General features: G+C 39.1%; 2 protein-coding genes across 4 annotated transcripts; both read left to right on the top strand.

Annotated features, from left to right (window-relative positions):
- Window positions 1-413: 413 nt before the first annotated feature.
- Window positions 414-17,645, top strand: LOC144092033 (Golgi reassembly-stacking protein 1-like). Of its 3 annotated transcripts, none has more exons than XM_077624793.1 (10): window positions 414-621; window positions 983-1,063; window positions 1,140-1,343; window positions 1,454-1,540; window positions 1,612-1,742; window positions 1,921-1,999; window positions 2,070-2,139; window positions 2,321-2,407; window positions 2,727-2,863; window positions 12,698-12,919. In XM_077624793.1, exons 1-10 carry the CDS (start codon window positions 556-558, stop codon window positions 12,917-12,919), a joined length of 1,164 nt encoding a protein of 387 aa, XP_077480919.1. In that variant the 5' UTR covers window positions 414-555. The 3 variants fall into 3 exon arrangements, with proteins under 3 accessions (XP_077480919.1, XP_077480920.1, XP_077480921.1); XM_077624794.1 differs by lacking the exons at window positions 414-621; window positions 12,698-12,919 and adding exons at window positions 678-908; window positions 17,561-17,645; XM_077624795.1 differs by lacking the exons at window positions 414-621; window positions 12,698-12,919 and adding exons at window positions 679-908; window positions 11,699-11,841.
- Window positions 14,536-17,523, top strand: slc35g2b (solute carrier family 35 member G2b). The gene has a single exon (XM_077624792.1). The coding sequence runs from the start codon at window positions 14,536-14,538 to the stop codon at window positions 15,784-15,786; it is 1,251 nt and encodes a 416-aa protein (XP_077480918.1). The 3' UTR covers window positions 15,787-17,523.
- Window positions 17,646-18,221: the final 576 nt, after the last annotated feature.

Genomic DNA, 18,221 nt, shown 5'->3' with positions numbered 1-18,221 from the left:
TGCTCACTGCACTAAAACAGTCACCCAAAAGTCTAACTGGACTAGTCACATTAAAGCACACACAAAATATCCATTCACTTTTCAGCCATTTTCTGTCTTGAAATTACTATTGATCGTTCAATTTTCAACTGATTTCCATAATACCTGAAAATAATACTATTTTGAAACTTTGTGGGGTTATACTTTTAATGATTTGTTCATTATACAAATATGTGGCAGGAGATTATCACGAATACCAGGTATGATGTCTAACCTTTACTTTTCAGATCCCTAATGTTTACTCACATATTAGTATTAAATCTCTAAGACTTGCTAACTTCACCCTTTTGAAGGTATATATAACTATTATTCGCGATATATCAGCAACAGCGTTTCACAGGCAAGAGCAAACGATCTTTGAGCAACAGCGCTCATCTTTTTTTCCTGGCATCTACTACTCCTCCCTTGAAGATCCACAAACGGCCGTCCCCACCATAGACTTCCCGTCCTGTTAGCCGCCAGCTTTGCTACTTATGACTCTAAATGTGACGTTATTATCGGAGCCAAACAACAGCAATGGGCCTAATCCAAGGTTCTTTTTTGACCGACGGGGAGGCTACAAGTGGCTACCACGTTCACGGGGTACGTACTAATTTAGCTCTAATTGGATTTAGGTGTATGCTTAATTGAAGTTGTACACTGCTTATGTACTGCACTCGTTTAAAGTGTCATCTAAGTACTCTGCTATAGTTATTATAGTTCATTATAACGCTGCTTGTAGTACGAAGATGTTAATTAACATCAATGTCCGTGTTTGCCTTTGCGGCCACTTATATATGGCATATATCAAATTCAGCAATTCAGGCGTTAAGATCATGATCGTCGTTATAAATGAGTGCATGATTATATGTCAGAAAACGTACAAAAAAGTAATAACTTAATCTGTTAAATTCAATGCTAACTTCCTCATGCACTATGATTTCTCTTTTTGTTTGTCTTCCAGATTCAAGATGGCTCCCCTGCGTTTAAAGCTGGTTTGGAGCCATACTTTGACTTCATCATCTCCATTGGGAACACAAGACTTGTGTGTAACACGATGAGCATCAAACCATACGATGGTAGGAAGTGCTTTTGTGTTAGCATCCCTTTTTTCTCGACAGAGTAAAGAAGGCAACTTGCTGAAAGACCTGCTGAAGGCCAACGTGGAGAAGCCCGTGAAGATTCAAGTGTACAGTAGCAAGATGCAACGGATGAGGGAGTTGGAGGTGACCCCCGGTAATATGTGGGGAGGACAGGGCCTGCTGGGGGCCACCGTCCGTTTCTGCAGCTTTGAAGGGGCCGCTGAAAATGTCTGGCATGTCCTGGTAAGCACGGACAAAGCATAGTCATTAAAATTCACTCCAAAACACACATCAACTCACAAAAAACGTCACCAAAAGTTGATCATCACAATAATAATCCATTTTGTTGCCAGGACGTCGAGGCTGAATCTCCCGCAGACTCTGCTGGCCTCATTGCGAACATTGACTTCATCGTGGGTGCTGATCAGCTGTTGCAGAGCGTATGTCTATTTTCATCTACGGGCAAACTTCCATTCTTAAGGCAACTAAGTTTTTTGTGTGTTTTTTTCAGTCTGATGACTTCTTTTCCTTAATTGAAGCAAATGAGGGAAAACAGTTGAAGTTGCTGGTGTACAACACGCAGAGTGACCAGTGCAGAGAAGTGGTGGTGACTCCCAACGAGACTTGGGGAGGGCAAGGAAGGTACATTTGCATTTACAATGTTTTAATAAAATTTAAACCATATAGGGGACTTTAAGAGCCATATTCTCAATCTGTTGCAGACGCGTTCTGTAAATATGTCATGATATGCAGGGGAATTTTGTTTCTGCAGTTTTATTTGATTTTTTTAATACATCTTTATTTTATGTTTATATTTTAGCTTAGGTTGTGGTATTGGCTATGGTTATTTGCACCGCATCCCAACCCGTCCACCTCCATCCAAAGTGGACAATGACAAGGTACGCCTCATTTGGAATGAAGTTGTTTGTTTTTTGATTCGGTTGGTGTAAATATTTTTTCTATTCCCAGGTGCCTTTGCTATGTGAAGACAAGCTTTCAAAGCAGAATCTGTGTGAAATCAAACAATCAACGGAATGTGGTAGGTTGAAATGCAATTTTAATTGAGTAGCATTTTTACAGAACGTAGTACTTTGATTTAATAAAAGGGTTAAATTAGTCCCACTGGTAAATAACCTGTGGGGCTTAAAATATATTTTGGATGACACATTTTTCAAATTGAGCCGAATAAGGAGTTATTTATTTAATGTCCTCCTTCCTAGACACATTGACTCCTCATCAACCTGATACAGTGTCAACCGAAGACTTGATCCAATTTGCTTTGTCGACCAATCATGAAGACAATGCAGGTGAGCATTGCTGTCAGTAATTTAGTGGAGTTGAATTTTATTCAAAATATGATAATCATCACCCCAAAAATTAAATTCAATATATTTCATTACATTATATGGATTCCGACACACACAACAAAGTCTATTTGCATTTATGTAAATGCATATTTTGGCTCCTCTATGCAATTTACAGATAATCCACTAGAGGGCCCCCTACATTTTCTATAAAGTGTCTCATAATTTTTGCAAGATAAACTATGACATTTACGACATCAGGGTAAAACAAATAGTACAAGTGATTTATTTTAAATAACCTGTTTGTTGAAATTCTTTTCAGAATCCTCATCTATCTCCCAAAGATCTCTGGAATTCAACTCTGAGAATCTGAAAAGTGAAAAGGTCCAAGATGTTGACCATGACAAGGAGGACTGTGGCGGTCTTGTGACTGCCACAGAGACGTTATCGGATGTAGAGGTGGGACTCGCCGAGGCTATTTTAGAATCTTGATGCCATGACATGTCGGTGGAGCTTCTTTCTTGATGCATTTGCTAATTTGCACGTTACCTCAAAATATCGTACTTCTTTGAATGTTAGCATTTAGTAAGTACACTGTTTGCAATCTTAGGCATCTGCCGAATTGCCTTTTTGCCCGGTTTCCACTTCATATACATAAAGAGATTATATTTAATTCCTAAAGATTTTATTTAAAAATGTGATTCATTTTTCGTTTTTGTTTTTTTGTCAATTTTGAACAAAATACTAGAGATTATTTATTGAACTTTCTGTTAAATCTGTGTAAAGCGCTGCTGCAAAACCATAAAACACAAATGATCATTTACTTAAATTGTGTTCAACTGGTTGTTGTGCTTGCATGGAACTGAGGTAAGTGCACATATGTTTAAACACTCCATAATTCAGAAAAAAAAAGCCTTAGTGGACAAAATGAGATGTTAAGCAATCAGAATTAAATGGTGCTGTAATTTTGTTAAACGGTTTTCACAAAATAATATTTTTTTTCTAGTTGCTAAAAGTACAAGGTAAGATACAGAAGGGACAGGAATTTTGACGTAAAAAACACTCTCTATCCTAAAGCAAGATGTTAGAAGTTCAAATTTCAGTACAATTTTCAGCAGTTTATAAAACCGACTTGAGACACCAGGTGTCAGTAAAACATCTTATTTTTTGACTGAAATACAAAAGACTGGGTCATGATGAAGCTAGACTGTTATACCTGTTAAAAAATCATGACAAAATCCTATAATCCATTTATAAAGCGTTAGTGTTTTTGTCTTGAAATTGCATTATGCTCCTAGCGTGTCATTTGATCCATAACATGTGAATTCCCCCAATTTTCTGTCACGCCGCCAAGATGACACCCATCATGAAGAGGAATAGGGTAGTGTGAGATGGAGCAAAAGGAGGCGAATAAACCTTAATTATTTAGCAGGGAACTTCTTGGGTGAAAGGAGGGATGTTACAAGATCGAGGGAAAAGGCTTGTGGTCTTGAAACATGCAAAGGATTTGTCGTAATCTGTAAAGAAGAGCCTATAGCTTCTCATTTTGCATTTGAGCAGTCACTATACTGGATTTCTGCACCTTTCTGCATTGCTATGGGTTAGTGTTACTTATGTAGTTTACAATTTCAGAATTATTTTTAACATGTGAAGTTAAGTGGTTTCTAATCATGTTTTTGGAATCTCGTCTCCCAAGTGGCCAATTCAGAAGATGTTAAACCCACTAGTTTTATTACCAACATTTCCAATTTAACATCTTGAGCTCCTGAAAAGGATATCAAAGACAAGTTGATTGATCAACTTGCTTTACACTTTTATATAGGACCACAAAAAACATAATACATCATTGACCCTCTTATCACTACCTTTTCTTAATTATTTATGTTTATGTCAGTACACCAAATGTTGTTGTTTCATTTTTTTTGTTGATTTAAAATTTTGTGCGGTTGCTGCCTTGCTATGAGGTAGCATATATATATATATATATATATATATATATATATATATATACATATATACACATATCTATATATACATATATATATACACATATATATACATATATATATATATATACATATATATATGCACATATATACATATATATACATACATATATATACATGTATATGCATATATATATATATATATATATATATATATATATATATATATATATATATATATATATATATATATATATATATAAATCATTTTTCATATTAGAGTAGACTTTTTTACAGCCATAGCATATGTCCATTTAGGCATGAAATTATTTATTACCAAGTATTGTACTCTAGATTTAGAGCACTACTCCTCATAGATCATTGTTCAATAATTTGCGCACGTCAAATAGAAGGCATTCAATTGTACTGTAGGTTTTTCTACTCTCAAAGAGCAAAATGTTCCAGGACTATTTTGCACTCCCATTGCCCTTGCAGCTTTGCAACATAGCATTCTTAGCCTGAGGCTAGGGTAGAAACCTCCGTAACAACTGTTCATCCACCTCGCGTGCTCAGTGTTTTTTTTTCCTTTATAATGTTTATAGTGTTTCGAAGGAAGCGATGACGCATCTGCACCCGCTTGTCATCTCGGCTTAATTTCAAACTCACAGGCACCAGCATCGTGTTTAGCAACACCGCCTCACGTCTGTCTCTGCAGCGTAACAAATTGCGGATGAGATTAACTAGCTACAGTGGAACAATAAAACAGGGGAAGTCAAAGTCGAGGCAAAAAGGTTATGAAAATGTCATCCTCCATTTGGAGATTTTTTAGGAATTTGTGCAAAAGTACACAATAACACCCATCATAGTGGCCATTTTCAACACTCTTTATTAATTTATATTGTAATTGTCATCTTGGATATAATTCACGCCTTCAAAAATAACGAAACTAGTTTGAGTATGAGTTCTTTTCTTCCTACCACACTAAGTTTTCAGCAGCGGATTAATTATGTCTCCCACTGAGGGGGGGTTGGATGGTTAGTAATCCCACTGAACAAAACACAAACAAAACAAAAGCAGAGTGGCTGTGCATGTGCTGCCAGGCAGTTAGTGTTGTGCAACATGGAGCAAACTACCACAGCCAGGGAATGAGTGCCTCAGTGTGTTTTCCATGCCTCTAATCAAATTCATTCTCCAAGGCCTAAATTCATTAGTAGACTAGTCTTTGTCTGGTGTCGTCATTACAACCGCAGGCTACCGACAGCTCTGTAAGAGACCCCAAAACAACGCCTGAAGGCGTTCATGGCAACAGTCTTATTTGTTTGTTGCCGCTTGTTATTCTCATTAATTCTGAGAACATCACTTACGAGTTAGAATGTTGACCCATCAGTTTACTTGTTCTCATTAGGAAAATAAATGGAGTGTATTACAATTTATGTTAGGGGATAAACAACGTACTGGACTGGTCGACAACCTTGTCGTTTTTAGACAAATAACCATTCACATTTGCACTACCAGCTATATATAATCACATTTGCGCAAAAGCACAAGTTGGATAACACTAAGTTTCTCATGAATTGAATTTATAATTTTGTACATCGTTTCTGCCTGTAACTCGTACTGCCATTCATTGTTGTAAATCTGAATTTTAGGATTTTTCGCTGGTTCTCAATAGGGTTAAGGTCTGGGGCAAAAAATACACTTCATTTGTGATAAAAGACAGCATGTTGCTTGAGGTTCCCCAGGATTTTTTAGTTTAGTTTTTTAAAAAATTGGGTCTTAATGAATGTTTTGTGAGGACAGCACAATTCAAAAGCTGACTTTTCTTCTAACTGCCCTTTAGCTGCCCTTTACATCTAAAAGCAACTGTCAGTTCACACGCCTCAGCGGAGCCCCCTCAAACCCATCCCTTCTGCCACCCTTCAACCAAACATGTTTTTTCTGCAGAGTGTGTGACATATTTCCCGTGACACCGCCGCCAATGCCCGGGCTTGGTTCTGACCCGATGTGGGTGCACAGTGTTGGGTGGGGATTGGCTGCTTCTCAAAGCTAACCTCATTTTTCTGCCAAGTTTCACCCTGGAGGGACAGTGCAAGCCAGCAATTGCCCTACATATACTTTGTATATACAGTAGAGTGTGTATGTGTGTGTGTACATGGTATACAGAAGAGCACTCACTACACAATTCACCAATAGCTGACATTTGAGTGCCTTTAGAAATGAATCATGGTTTGACAAACCTGTGGCATACTGTCAGGTGTCTTCAAAATGGTGGAGGGGCACACTTGAAGCTTTATTTGTAAGCACAGAAGTGAATCACGTGATTTGTCATCCACTGTGTGTTTAAAATATAAAAGCCGATCCCTAATAGCTGAAGAAATGTCTTTTTATGTGTCGTGGTGCATGTCGAATAGTGGTGGTTGAGACAATTCCACTATCGGTATTTACATTTGGGGGCATTTTTGTGTGTGAAATGAGGCCCCTAATGGAAAAAAAAACAGCTGACCACCTGTTACAGTAGTCAGATAACAAACAGATGGTTACAGGTTAACATTTTAGGCTTTGTTGGATAACTGCTAGTCAAACTTGTGTTGTTTTCCATCTCATTACATGGTGCAGGTGTACCTAATATTGTGGCCTGATCTTGGATGGATATTATTAGCACGCCCCAACCCAACCCACGTCACAGTGTTATTTTTACTATTCCCCTCTTGTAATGTGCGATACTTTGGGTTTCAAGTATGAGTCATCAATTGAGCCCTAGTTTGGGGGATATACAAAGCTGTTATCAGGTCCAGCCAGACAGCAATCAGCCGCCTCTCTGGAGACCACATAGACTACTAATGCGCTATCAAATCAGTGACCATCTTGTGTTTTAATGCATGACGTTAAGTGGTTATTAGCATGCTCGTGAGCGGATGTGGGATGACGACGTTGGGTGGTAATGACGGTGATTGCATGAGAGGACTGGTCTGTAGGGCAAAAGGACTTTGCTTACCCAGTGAGAGGAGTAAACACAAAAACCAGGTGTGTGTGCGTGTAATGAGGTTAGACCTGGGCGTATGTGTGCTCAAGTGTTTCCACTACGGTCCCATCAATCATTTGCTCCTCCTACACACGCAAAACACACAAATGGACACTCAGAACGGGTTTTTCGAATTAACCACAGAGCTTTGGATGCGACAAAGGCACTGAAATATGATCATTCACTTCCATCCTCCCCAATCAATTGGATTGTATGTCTATCACTGGCAATGGCAAATAATGAGTTACAGTAATTAGAGAGACTTTAAATTCGGACTGTTGGACAGCTAATGAGTTGCAGTAATTAGAGAGACTTGAAATTCTAACTCATTCCCGTTTAGCATGATTGGTTCATTCGGAACACCTCTAGATCCCCGTTTTTAAATTTTTACAAATTATCAGTGGCAAGGCATCTACAGAATTTGTTCACATAGACACCTAATACAGACTTAATCGAAAGTAATTGTACTCAATTTATAACACCAACTGGCACGCTGTTTCAGCCCTCAAACTTAATGTATTTTAAAAGATTCTTATAGAGATCCTAATGTGAGCTCTAATTGATGCTGATGTTACCTGTTGCCATGCCAACCACACATCCACACAGAGGCAGTAATTAAGCAGCACTGAAAGGCCTGGTAAAAAATCACAAAGTGACTGATAAATCGTCAGCCGTTAACAAACAAAAAGGTCAATATTGGTGGTAAAGAGAAGGCGAGGCGGTCTCATTGTTTAGACCACCAGTGTGAGGCGCAGCAACGATGTGAGGAAAGGAAGTAGCTTATTATCGAATGGGCGGGACCGTTGTAGCTTGCCTGAAGGGTGCGTGAGCTGCCACATGCTCCCCTAGCCTTTTTATGACTCTTCCTGCACTATGCACCCCTGACTTTGACATGCAAGGACATTTAGAGTGGATAGAAATAGTCTACACACCCTCGTTAGGTTGGTTGTGATGTCCTCAAATGATTTGAAAACCCTTTACTGTACCTTAAATCCTTCTTGTTGTAAAAATGTGACTCCAAAATCAAACCCCAGACCTTTCAATCAAAGGATGACCTTTTTTCAGCCTTATAAAATAATGGATTCTTCTCAAGTATACAGTTATTCGACGTCATCCTTTTTTTCTTAACCTAATTACTGTGTTATTTTGCAATTTTAGGGCATCCTGCTGAGATGCTTATCTTCCTTTGCTTTGTTCAATATGGACATGACGCCTTTTATCTTTCTTTCTGATCCAATATTAAAATTACTATAATGTCATCACGACAGCACACACAAATGCACATGGCAGTTTTACGATACAAAGATAATGGAAAGAGCAGGTGTAAGATTATGCGATACATCACACACATGTAGTTAAATGTCATTTCCGCATAAAACGTTCGACGATTAATGCAAATAAAAAAGAAATAGATGTGACATCATTGATGACTATAATTATATTGGATTGGATTGGATTGGATAACTTTATTCATCCCAAATTCGGGAAATTTTGTTGTCACAGTAGCAAGAGGGTGAGGATGCAGAAATAGGAAACGCATTTTAGACATAAATAGATAGGTAATAAGTAAGTTAATAAATAAATACATGGATAAATATATAAATAAATAAGCGTGTTGCTGATATATATACATATGCACACGTGTACATACACATATATATATACACATATATACACATATATACATACATACTCTGCATACAAAAATAATGTGACATAAGAAAAGATACTTTATTTTCAGCCTGATATTCAACACATTAAAACTGCCGCAGTGAGTCAGCTTTGCTCCAGTAGGCTTATTCTTTCTGTGGGTGATGGGGGAAAAAAAGCAATATTAGTGTTGTAATAATATCATTGAGTTCTTTTTTTCCAAAACATTCCCAGGTTGATTTAGTTCCTATTCATTTAAAGCGAGAAAGGAGATTTTGAGAGATGATTTATTTAAAACTGACGCCAAAGACAAAATAAAACCCCGAAATCCACTCCGTATGATCTGTTCTTACGCCATCATCAATGCTCTAATTGGTTAAATAACATAAAACAAAACACCAGCTTGGCTTAATTCATGATTCATGCATAATTTGGCCACAGACATCAATGTCGCCCTTCCTCTCCATCTTGCGCTCACCTCTTTCGTTACACCACCCAAATACAAAAAGCTCAAAATCCATGTGACCCGATTACCGAAAGCGTTGCTTCTTACGCAGCATCCCGAACGTCACATTCTAGCTTGCTCTATTACAGATCCCCCCCTCCCCGTTGACAACTGCCTGCTTGCGTGAAGCGCACCCCCATTAAACGGGGCCCTAGAGACAGCCAATAAGAGACTAGAAATAATAAATAAAAAAATATAAAAAGCAAGCAGCTCAGCCCTACCAAGGTTGCAATACCACAAGGAACTGAGCCAGAAAGAAGCACTTTGCTCCCCCACTTCATCAGCAACTTAGTGCAATTCTCTATAATGAGCCCATCCATGTTTGGCTGTGAGCCTCATTTGAAAAATGATGGGGAAACTCCAAAATCAAATACAGAACAATTTCCATGCATGTTCCTCAAGAGCTGCACACAATTTACAGCTAATCAATAAAATTGAGAATCCTGCACTATTGATTGGCTACATTCAGCTTCTCCGCCATCCTTGTATTCCGTAGTCCTACTAATCACAACCATTAGAATCTACCATTTTTCATCCATTTTCACCCCTTGCCTCCTGGGTGTGATCCATCTGTTTCTGCCACGTGAAGATAGAAAAACGAGAGCTAACACACACACACACACACACGTACGGAATTGCATTGTGCGCCAATGTCGACCAGTTCCATCTGGTACCAAAAGAGAAGAGTGAGATAATGACCGTAGAGTGGCCAGTCAATAACGGTTGTGGGCTACCTTGAACTGTGTGTGGGTACAATGAGTGCCTCCTGAAATTGTAGTGGTGGGCAGGAGGTGGATTCCAATGGAATTTCCTATGAAAGTAGAAAGGGAACCTAACATGGAAAAGGTGCTTTCTTTGCTGGGTGCCTTATTTTTAGCCTGTATTTTTTATGTGGCGGCTTGAGTTGGGGAGTGTGTGTGCGAGTGTGTTTTCTCACAGCGCCGAGAAAAGCAATGAATGTCAGATTGAATGTCTGAGTGAAATACACTCGCTTTGAAGCTGAACAATGGGTCGATAAAAGGGTAAAAGTGCGCCAGCGAAAACAATGATTCAATGTGGGATTTGAGAAGGTATAACACGTTGTACCTTCTCAAATCCCACATTGAATCATTGTTGAATCATTGTTATTCCTGCTCGTTCAATTAGAACTAAAAGCTCCAATTTTCGGGTTATAATTGCCAGTGGTATATAGGCTTGAATTAAAATCCATGAATATCCAATTATTGCGTGAGTATTAAGTGAGTAGTTTATTTTAATTATAATTATGTAGGTAGTCAATTATTCTTTCCATATCCAACAAAAGTTACTTAAAGCAAGTATATTATCGCTATGTATAACTGTGTCCATTCAAGTGATCCAGTGGTTGTAATTTCTATTTAAAAAATCTCAGAACTTTAATTTATTGAGTACTATTTATCTAATCTTTTTGGCATATAAGTGTTAGTGACAGAATCCAGTTCTGAAGCTCCCTTTCTTTGTGCTACTGTGGCGGGATATAAATATCAGGAAAAAACATCTTCACAGAGGGATTGCTGGAATCCTCCTCCCTTCATGCATTTTTAAAAAGCCCCCATTTAGATAGTGCTGACTTTTGCCTGCATGTACTTGACTATGATTCATATTATCCAGTCTATGAAGATAATCCATATTTGCCATTTACCCCAAAATTTCCATTTTCTTGTCTGTATTTCTAACCTTCAGTCATAATCTAAAACTAAAACTTTAATTTTTAGCAACTAAAATGCCAAATATATATTTTTATATAAAAAAAAAATAACTTTGCCTTGTAAAGCTTAGAGTTTAAGTTAAAGAAATAATTGCAGCTCATGACAAGCACTAAAATGACTCAAGATTTCCCTGATGTCTGACGACATCTTCAAATAATTGCGATAATCCTCTCATCAGACATAATTAAAATAAATCCAATGGGATCAGATTAAGGTTCAGCGGTGAAATCACCTTAAGATGCCCTTTCAATTATTGCCACCATAAAGGAGATGCATTGAACATGTCAGTGATTCGTCACCATTAAAGCAGGGATGAAAATATTTATCTGAGGATATTGATGGGCTGACATGCATCGGCTACTTGAGTGATGAAAGACCATCTGTAAATTTATTGATGTAGTAGGCTGAAAGCACTAAAATTAGATCAATCATTTTCTGCCCTAGGTCAGTGGGTCCAGAAACTGACTGGTCATCGCCAGGCTAACGTGACCACTTCTCCACAATAGCTCTTTTTGATTCAAAATATTCTTTCAATTCACAAACCGCTTTAAAAAATTAATTCAATAAATACATTTCATGAAGCCTCATTGCTTTAAAGAATTATTCCAGTACTAAATACCACTTCATATGTTCCAAACCAAAAAAGTAGCATTGTATACTGCAGTTGAATGAGACCAACATCACAAAATAGACTAATTAGCACTCACATAGTGACAACCGAACATAATTTTTAAAATTCATGATCAAAAACACAAAATCTAAAACTTTTTACTATGGCTAACACCCCATCAACTCGATTTCATGTGGGCCAGACCATTTTAGACATAATATTTTTTTAAAATCGGATTAAAAGAACTAGCTCAAAAACCCTAAACCTTCAGTTTTTTTTCATAGATCTAGAACAATGTTTATTTGAGCTTTTTTTCCTTAGTAGGGGAAAACGTCTTTTAAAAGTTATGTTTAATATTAAAGTGGAAAACCGAAAATATATTTTAGATATTTATTTTTAGATGAAATGCTTTTTGAACTTGGATTTAAAACAAATGCAATTATTGATTTAAAAAAGGGAAAATCAGGAAATTTAATACACATCTATATTCTTTATTTTGAATTTGATCCTAAAACAGAAAGTCGGGACTCATGATTTACTTTCTCAGGGCCGCACAAAATGATATGGCGGGCCAGATTTGGCCCCCGGGCCGCCACTTTGACACCTGTGGATTAGATTCTATTATCTATATCTATAATCTACATCAGGAAGCATTTTAAATCTCAGATGAGCCCATTAAAATGCATCATATTTTCATCATCAAAAAGCCCCCAAACTGCCAGGTGGTCCAGGTATAACGACAAGAAAAGGAGGGGCCACACAACGCAAACACCCCCTCCTGGCCCACCCCCAAGATCTCCCCCATCCTCCGTTTTCATCTGCATCATCAGCAGCAGCAGAAGATACTCCGCTTCATCCTCGTCATCATCCTCCCCGAAGAGCTCCATGTTGAATTGGAAGAGGAGTGCGCGCACCCAGCGGCCAGAAGCCCCCCTCCCCTTCCACCTCTCAGGCGCGCGCCGTCCTCCACTCCACTCGTCGGAGGGGCTGAAGATGGAGAAATGGCTGTGGCGAGAAATGACGCCAAAGCTTTTATGACGCCCGGAGACGTCTAAAGAATTCAAGGTAAGACATATTTTACGCCGCCCTCCAACCATCCCCCCCTAAAATTCAAAATGAAAAGACAACATGTATGGAAAATGTGTTTTTAATTGAATCTTGCCTCCTCCTAGAAAGCAATGTCTTTTTATTGCCCACCCAGTGGGCCCAGATTGTAAAAAAATGGATTTTGCATCTTCTCAAAAAAATGAAATGGACTTGTTCTCATTGTTAAGAGGTCTTTGTCAATGTAATGAAAGCTTGATCTGAACTGTACTATAAAGGAGGCATGTGTCTGCCCCCTTGTGGGCTTCATGCTGAGCTTTACAAGACAGAAAGATTAATGTTAATCAAAAGATATTAGAGGAAGGCTCTCATTAGCTCTCAACTTTTTATCTTTTTATTTTCATAGTATTACCATGCTATAAATGGCCACATTCTTATTGTGCATGTGTGTGCTGCAGTTATGTAATGTCAACCCCCATCACACTGAATCAACCTCAACACTCTTATGTGAGGCTGCATGGTATACACTATAGACACAACACATAACAATACTACGATTACTCATGAAAATGTAGAAAAATTGTGGATTGAAATGTTCATTCATTCCCAAATGTATTCAGGGCAACATTTATTGATTATTTGGACGTCTCTAATCTCATCTCATCTCATTTTCTGAACTGCTTTATCCTCACTAGGGTCACTTGGGGTGCTGGAGCCTATCCCAGCTGACTTTGGGCCATAGGTGGGGGACACCCTTAATTGGTGGCCAGCCAATTGCAGGGCACAAGGAGGCAAACAACCATTCACGCTCACACTAATACCTTGGGGCAATTTAGAGTGTCCAATCAGCCTATCATGCATGTCTTTGGAATGTTGGAGGAAACCGGAGTACCCGGAGACAAGCCATGCAGGCCCAAGGAGAACATGCAAACTCTACACAGGTGGATCGACCTGGATTTGAACCCAGGTCTCCCACTGTGAGGCCAATGCGCTTACCACTCAACCGCCGGGCCGCCGTTATTTGGACGTTTAGTCATGAAAAATGATGGCCACGTCTATGCTTGTTCATGATAAACTCAAAATACATACTAGGAACAGTTTTCAAAATATATTTACATTCAATCGGTGAAAAATTTCACTATTTGAACTTTTAAATTATTTCAGAAACACCCTCAAATGTTACAAGATGAAGCTAAATCCCTAAAATATTCAGTAGACAGTCACGGGTGGGCACAAAAAAAGATGGCAGCATGGATCTCGTTGGATTTGGTACATGTGCTTTACATAATTTGTTTTTTTAGTGTGTCAGCAGCTGTGCTGTTTTTTTGTGTGGGCGAGGATGCACCCAAAGAACGCAAGATGAAAAATGCTAATGTAGATCTGAACTAATTTAAAGGCTATGAACACAGATGCACCTAATCTATTTATAATTCCCACCATCAACAACTTTGTTCATCAATTCACTCATTGATCAAATTGATTCATTTATTTGAGCCTCCCCAAAAACCAACATTTTTTTATTACATTATGCTTTAGACATGTTTATTGCACATATAATAAATAATACATTGTAATGATCCTAAACCGCATCTCTTCAGGTGTAAGTTACTTGGATACTTGAAAAGAGATGGATGTGCCGTCACCCTCGCTCCAGCACGGCTCCAAAAAGCGGGTCAAGATTCACCCGAACGCGGTGACGGTAAAGTACGCCACCCACTTCCCCCAGCCGGGCGACGAAGGCTACGACGACGCCCCCTCCTTTGAAGACTTTGGCGCGTTTGCCGAAGCCAACACGGGGAAGAGGCTGGTTTCTGACAGCAAAAGTGGGAGGACTTTGTTTGGAACCCTGGAGACCCAAGCTAAGCCACCCATCACCCCGCGGGACAAAGGAGTCGGCGGCCAGTTGGCCAGCTTTGGCGAGGCCAACGTGCTCGCCTCCAGGGTGACCTGGACAGCTCTTTTCGGGGCGGCGGTCGCTCACGGTTGCGTGGCCTTGATCACCCGTCTAGCGGCGGACCGCTCAAAGGTGCCCTCCCTGGAGCTGCTCTTCATCCGCTCGGTGATCCAAGTGCTCTCCATCCTAGTGGTCTTCTACCACCACGAGGCGCCATTCGGACCCAAAGGCTACCGGCTGCGTCTGTTCTTCTACGGCGTGTGCAATGTCATCTCCATCACGTGCGCCTACACCTCCTTCGCCATCGTGCCGCCTAGCAACGGCACGATCATGTGGCGAGCCTCTACCACCGTCTTCAGCGCCGTGCTGGCGTTCCTGTTGCTGGACGAGCGTCTGGCGTACACGGACGTGGTCACGGTGGTGGGCAGCGTGTTCGGCCTGTGCCTGGTCATGGTGCCCAACGTGGCGGACGAGGAGAAGTCCAGGCTGACCTTTTGGAAGGAGGCCTTCGGCTACACCATGACGGTGATGGCCGGTCTCACCGCTGCCCTTTCCATGATCGTCTACAGAGCTATCAAGGAGCGGGTGAGCATGTGGACGGCGCTCTTCACCTTCGGCTGGACGGGCACGGTCTGGGGCGCATCCACCATGTTCATCATGCAGGAGCCCATTATTCCCCTGGACGGTGAGACCTGGGGTTATCTGATCGGGATCTGCATCTGCTCCACCGTGGCGTTTCTGGGCGTCTACTACGCCCTTAACAAGTTCCACCCGGCCTTAGTTAGCAGCGTCCAGCACCTGGAGATCGTAGTGGCCATGTTCCTTCAGCTCATTGTGCTGAGGATGATCCCCTCCGTGTACGACGTGGTCGGCGGCCTGGTCATCGTGATCAGCGTTTTCACGCTCACCGGGCTCAAGCTGTACCGGGTGGGCAAGGCCGTCAGGCAGGATTACCAGGAGATTCTTGACTCGCCCATTAAATGAGTTATTTGTCTCTGTCTTAGTCTTTGTTGTTTACAGCAGCGGTTCTCAAAATGGGGTCCCTGGATCCCTGGAAACATCCACTTTCATTTGAGTTGCCATCTTCCAAAAACATCATTCTAACAGTATTTTGATATTCATGTTCATTTAGCGACAGGTGAAATTTCTCCCCCCTGGGAGGGGTCCTAGGACCCACCACATTTGAGAGCCCCTGGTTTACAGTGTCTGCTCGGTTGTGCAATTCAACGAATGTCTGTACCGTCATTTAACGTCGTGCCAGTCTTAAAAGGCGTGCCAGTCGTGTATCTAACGTCTGAATATTTGTACGTGAAATGAAAAGTGTGACACGGTGATCTTTCTCCTCCCTCTGATGCTTTCATGTCAAAATTGTTAGAGGAAAAAAATGGTAATGAAAAAGTTTTGCTGGTGACTAAATATTGAAGGAGACATATGCATTGTTTCCATGGTTTAAAACAGTTCTAAGTGTCTTAATAACATTTCTCTGACATGCTATATTTTATAGACAGTCAAACAGAAAACAAAAATCCCATCTTTAAGCTTCATATCGTGCAGTAACTGGTTATTCATTTGTACAATGCAACTGTTGCAGTTGAACACAACACAACCCCTTTTCTTAATTACGCATTGAAATGAAAAGTAGTACTGTATAACAAAAATTAATAATTGGGCAGGATTCCTTATACTGTGCTGGACAGCCACTTTTTCTGCCTAATGTCGTCTCTACAGTTTTCCTTTACATACACGACATTGGTTGACAGGCTTCTGTTTGCTTTCTAAATTCGTTCCCTAAGGCTGTTAGTAAATTACCCTTCCCTTTGACAATAACATGTTGCCACTTGCTATTACCAACAATTGTGAGTCATGTTACCTGTTGTTACTGAGTCATTTGGTTTGTTCTTTTTCCAAGACTTAATGATTTCAGGTCATTTAGACGGTCATTGGTTTACAAAGGTCTTGACATTAGCTGTAGAATATATGGACAGACTATGATTCATTTTGAAGACAGAAGCCAAAGTTTATATATATTTTTAAAATAGCCTAGCATTATTGATTTAAAAAATTATGCCCATCACTATTCAAATGCAATTTTTTTCCAAAGATAAAAAAAAATTAGCCTATGATAAATCACCATTGGAATTTGATGTCTTCAATGAGGAGTGCAGTGTTTGCACCACATTTAGCTTTTGGAATTATGACCAAAATGTTCAAAGAAACTGTAATAAAACTTCTAAGAACGGAAATGTTTTTTAAATAACAAAAATCAGTTACTATTTGAACTTGGAGATAATTTAATTTCCACTATGTAGCAGTAATCTCGCTAGAGGGCGCTAAAGACTATTTTTTTCATTTTTTTTATTATGTAGTATTATATTTTTTCCCTAATTAATTAACCAGAGTTAGGCATGGTTTTCATGATTTAGATATCAGAACTATGCAGCTGAATGCATTTATGTCACACTACATGTTTTTTATTTTAACTTCCAGCAGTCATGGCACAAATGTTGAATGTTTAACATTTTTACACCATAATACACACACAACATATGGCATTTATTGTTTGTTTATAAAATGATTCTGGTTTTAAATATTTACAATCTCGATTTTAAGGACTCCCAACAGTATTTTAATTTGAAATAAACCTGTCACATTGCATGTTTGCTATCTTCCGTCAATGTTGATCACCCCAAATGAAATGGTGAATAAACTTGAGAAAAAGGATGAATTTACTTTAAATGATTTTTTCTCTCTTTCACAGTTTGGAGATCTTTGGAATTATTCTAATATAAAAGCACATGTTTTCATCGAAAATGAAATCAAAATTCTACGCCAGTGATTTTGTAGTAAGTACTACACTACATTTACATTTAATCTTTTGCAAAGGCTTATCCTCAAACACACCTTTAATGAGTGAAATTCTTAAACTGGATGTGATATACTGTAAATATTCATTATTGTGGTACTTTTGGAGCTAAATATTTATTGAGGTTGTAAATCTACTTTATTAATATGTTTAAAAATAATGATTTTCTTGTAGATTAAAGGCATTTCCAAGGGACCCCCAAATGTTGTGTATACTGAAATTCTCTGGGCGATCCCAAACATTTCAGCAGGAGTGTAAGGTATATAAAAGTTTGTTTATTTCCCTTATGTTTATGACATTTTTAATTGTTAATTGCTCAGAATATATGTGGAGAATGCCCCATCTATTTTGAACAGATTACATTTCTGCAAATGTTCATTTAAAAAGAAAACACATAGACTAGAGGAAGTTCCATGAATTTATTGTATTTTTGTGTGTGGGGAAATCAACATCTCTGAAATCAATGATGATGTTATCTGCATCATCATATATTTGATCATAATAAGATAACACACTATTTTATATGCTCTTAATCATTTTACATGCTCAAAGGGCC

Source organism: Stigmatopora argus, chromosome 17, assembly GCF_051989625.1.
Source record: "Stigmatopora argus isolate UIUO_Sarg chromosome 17, RoL_Sarg_1.0, whole genome shotgun sequence".
Taxonomy (NCBI): domain Eukaryota; kingdom Metazoa; phylum Chordata; class Actinopteri; order Syngnathiformes; family Syngnathidae; genus Stigmatopora; species Stigmatopora argus.
This window is presented reverse-complemented; position numbering and strand designations above follow the sequence as displayed.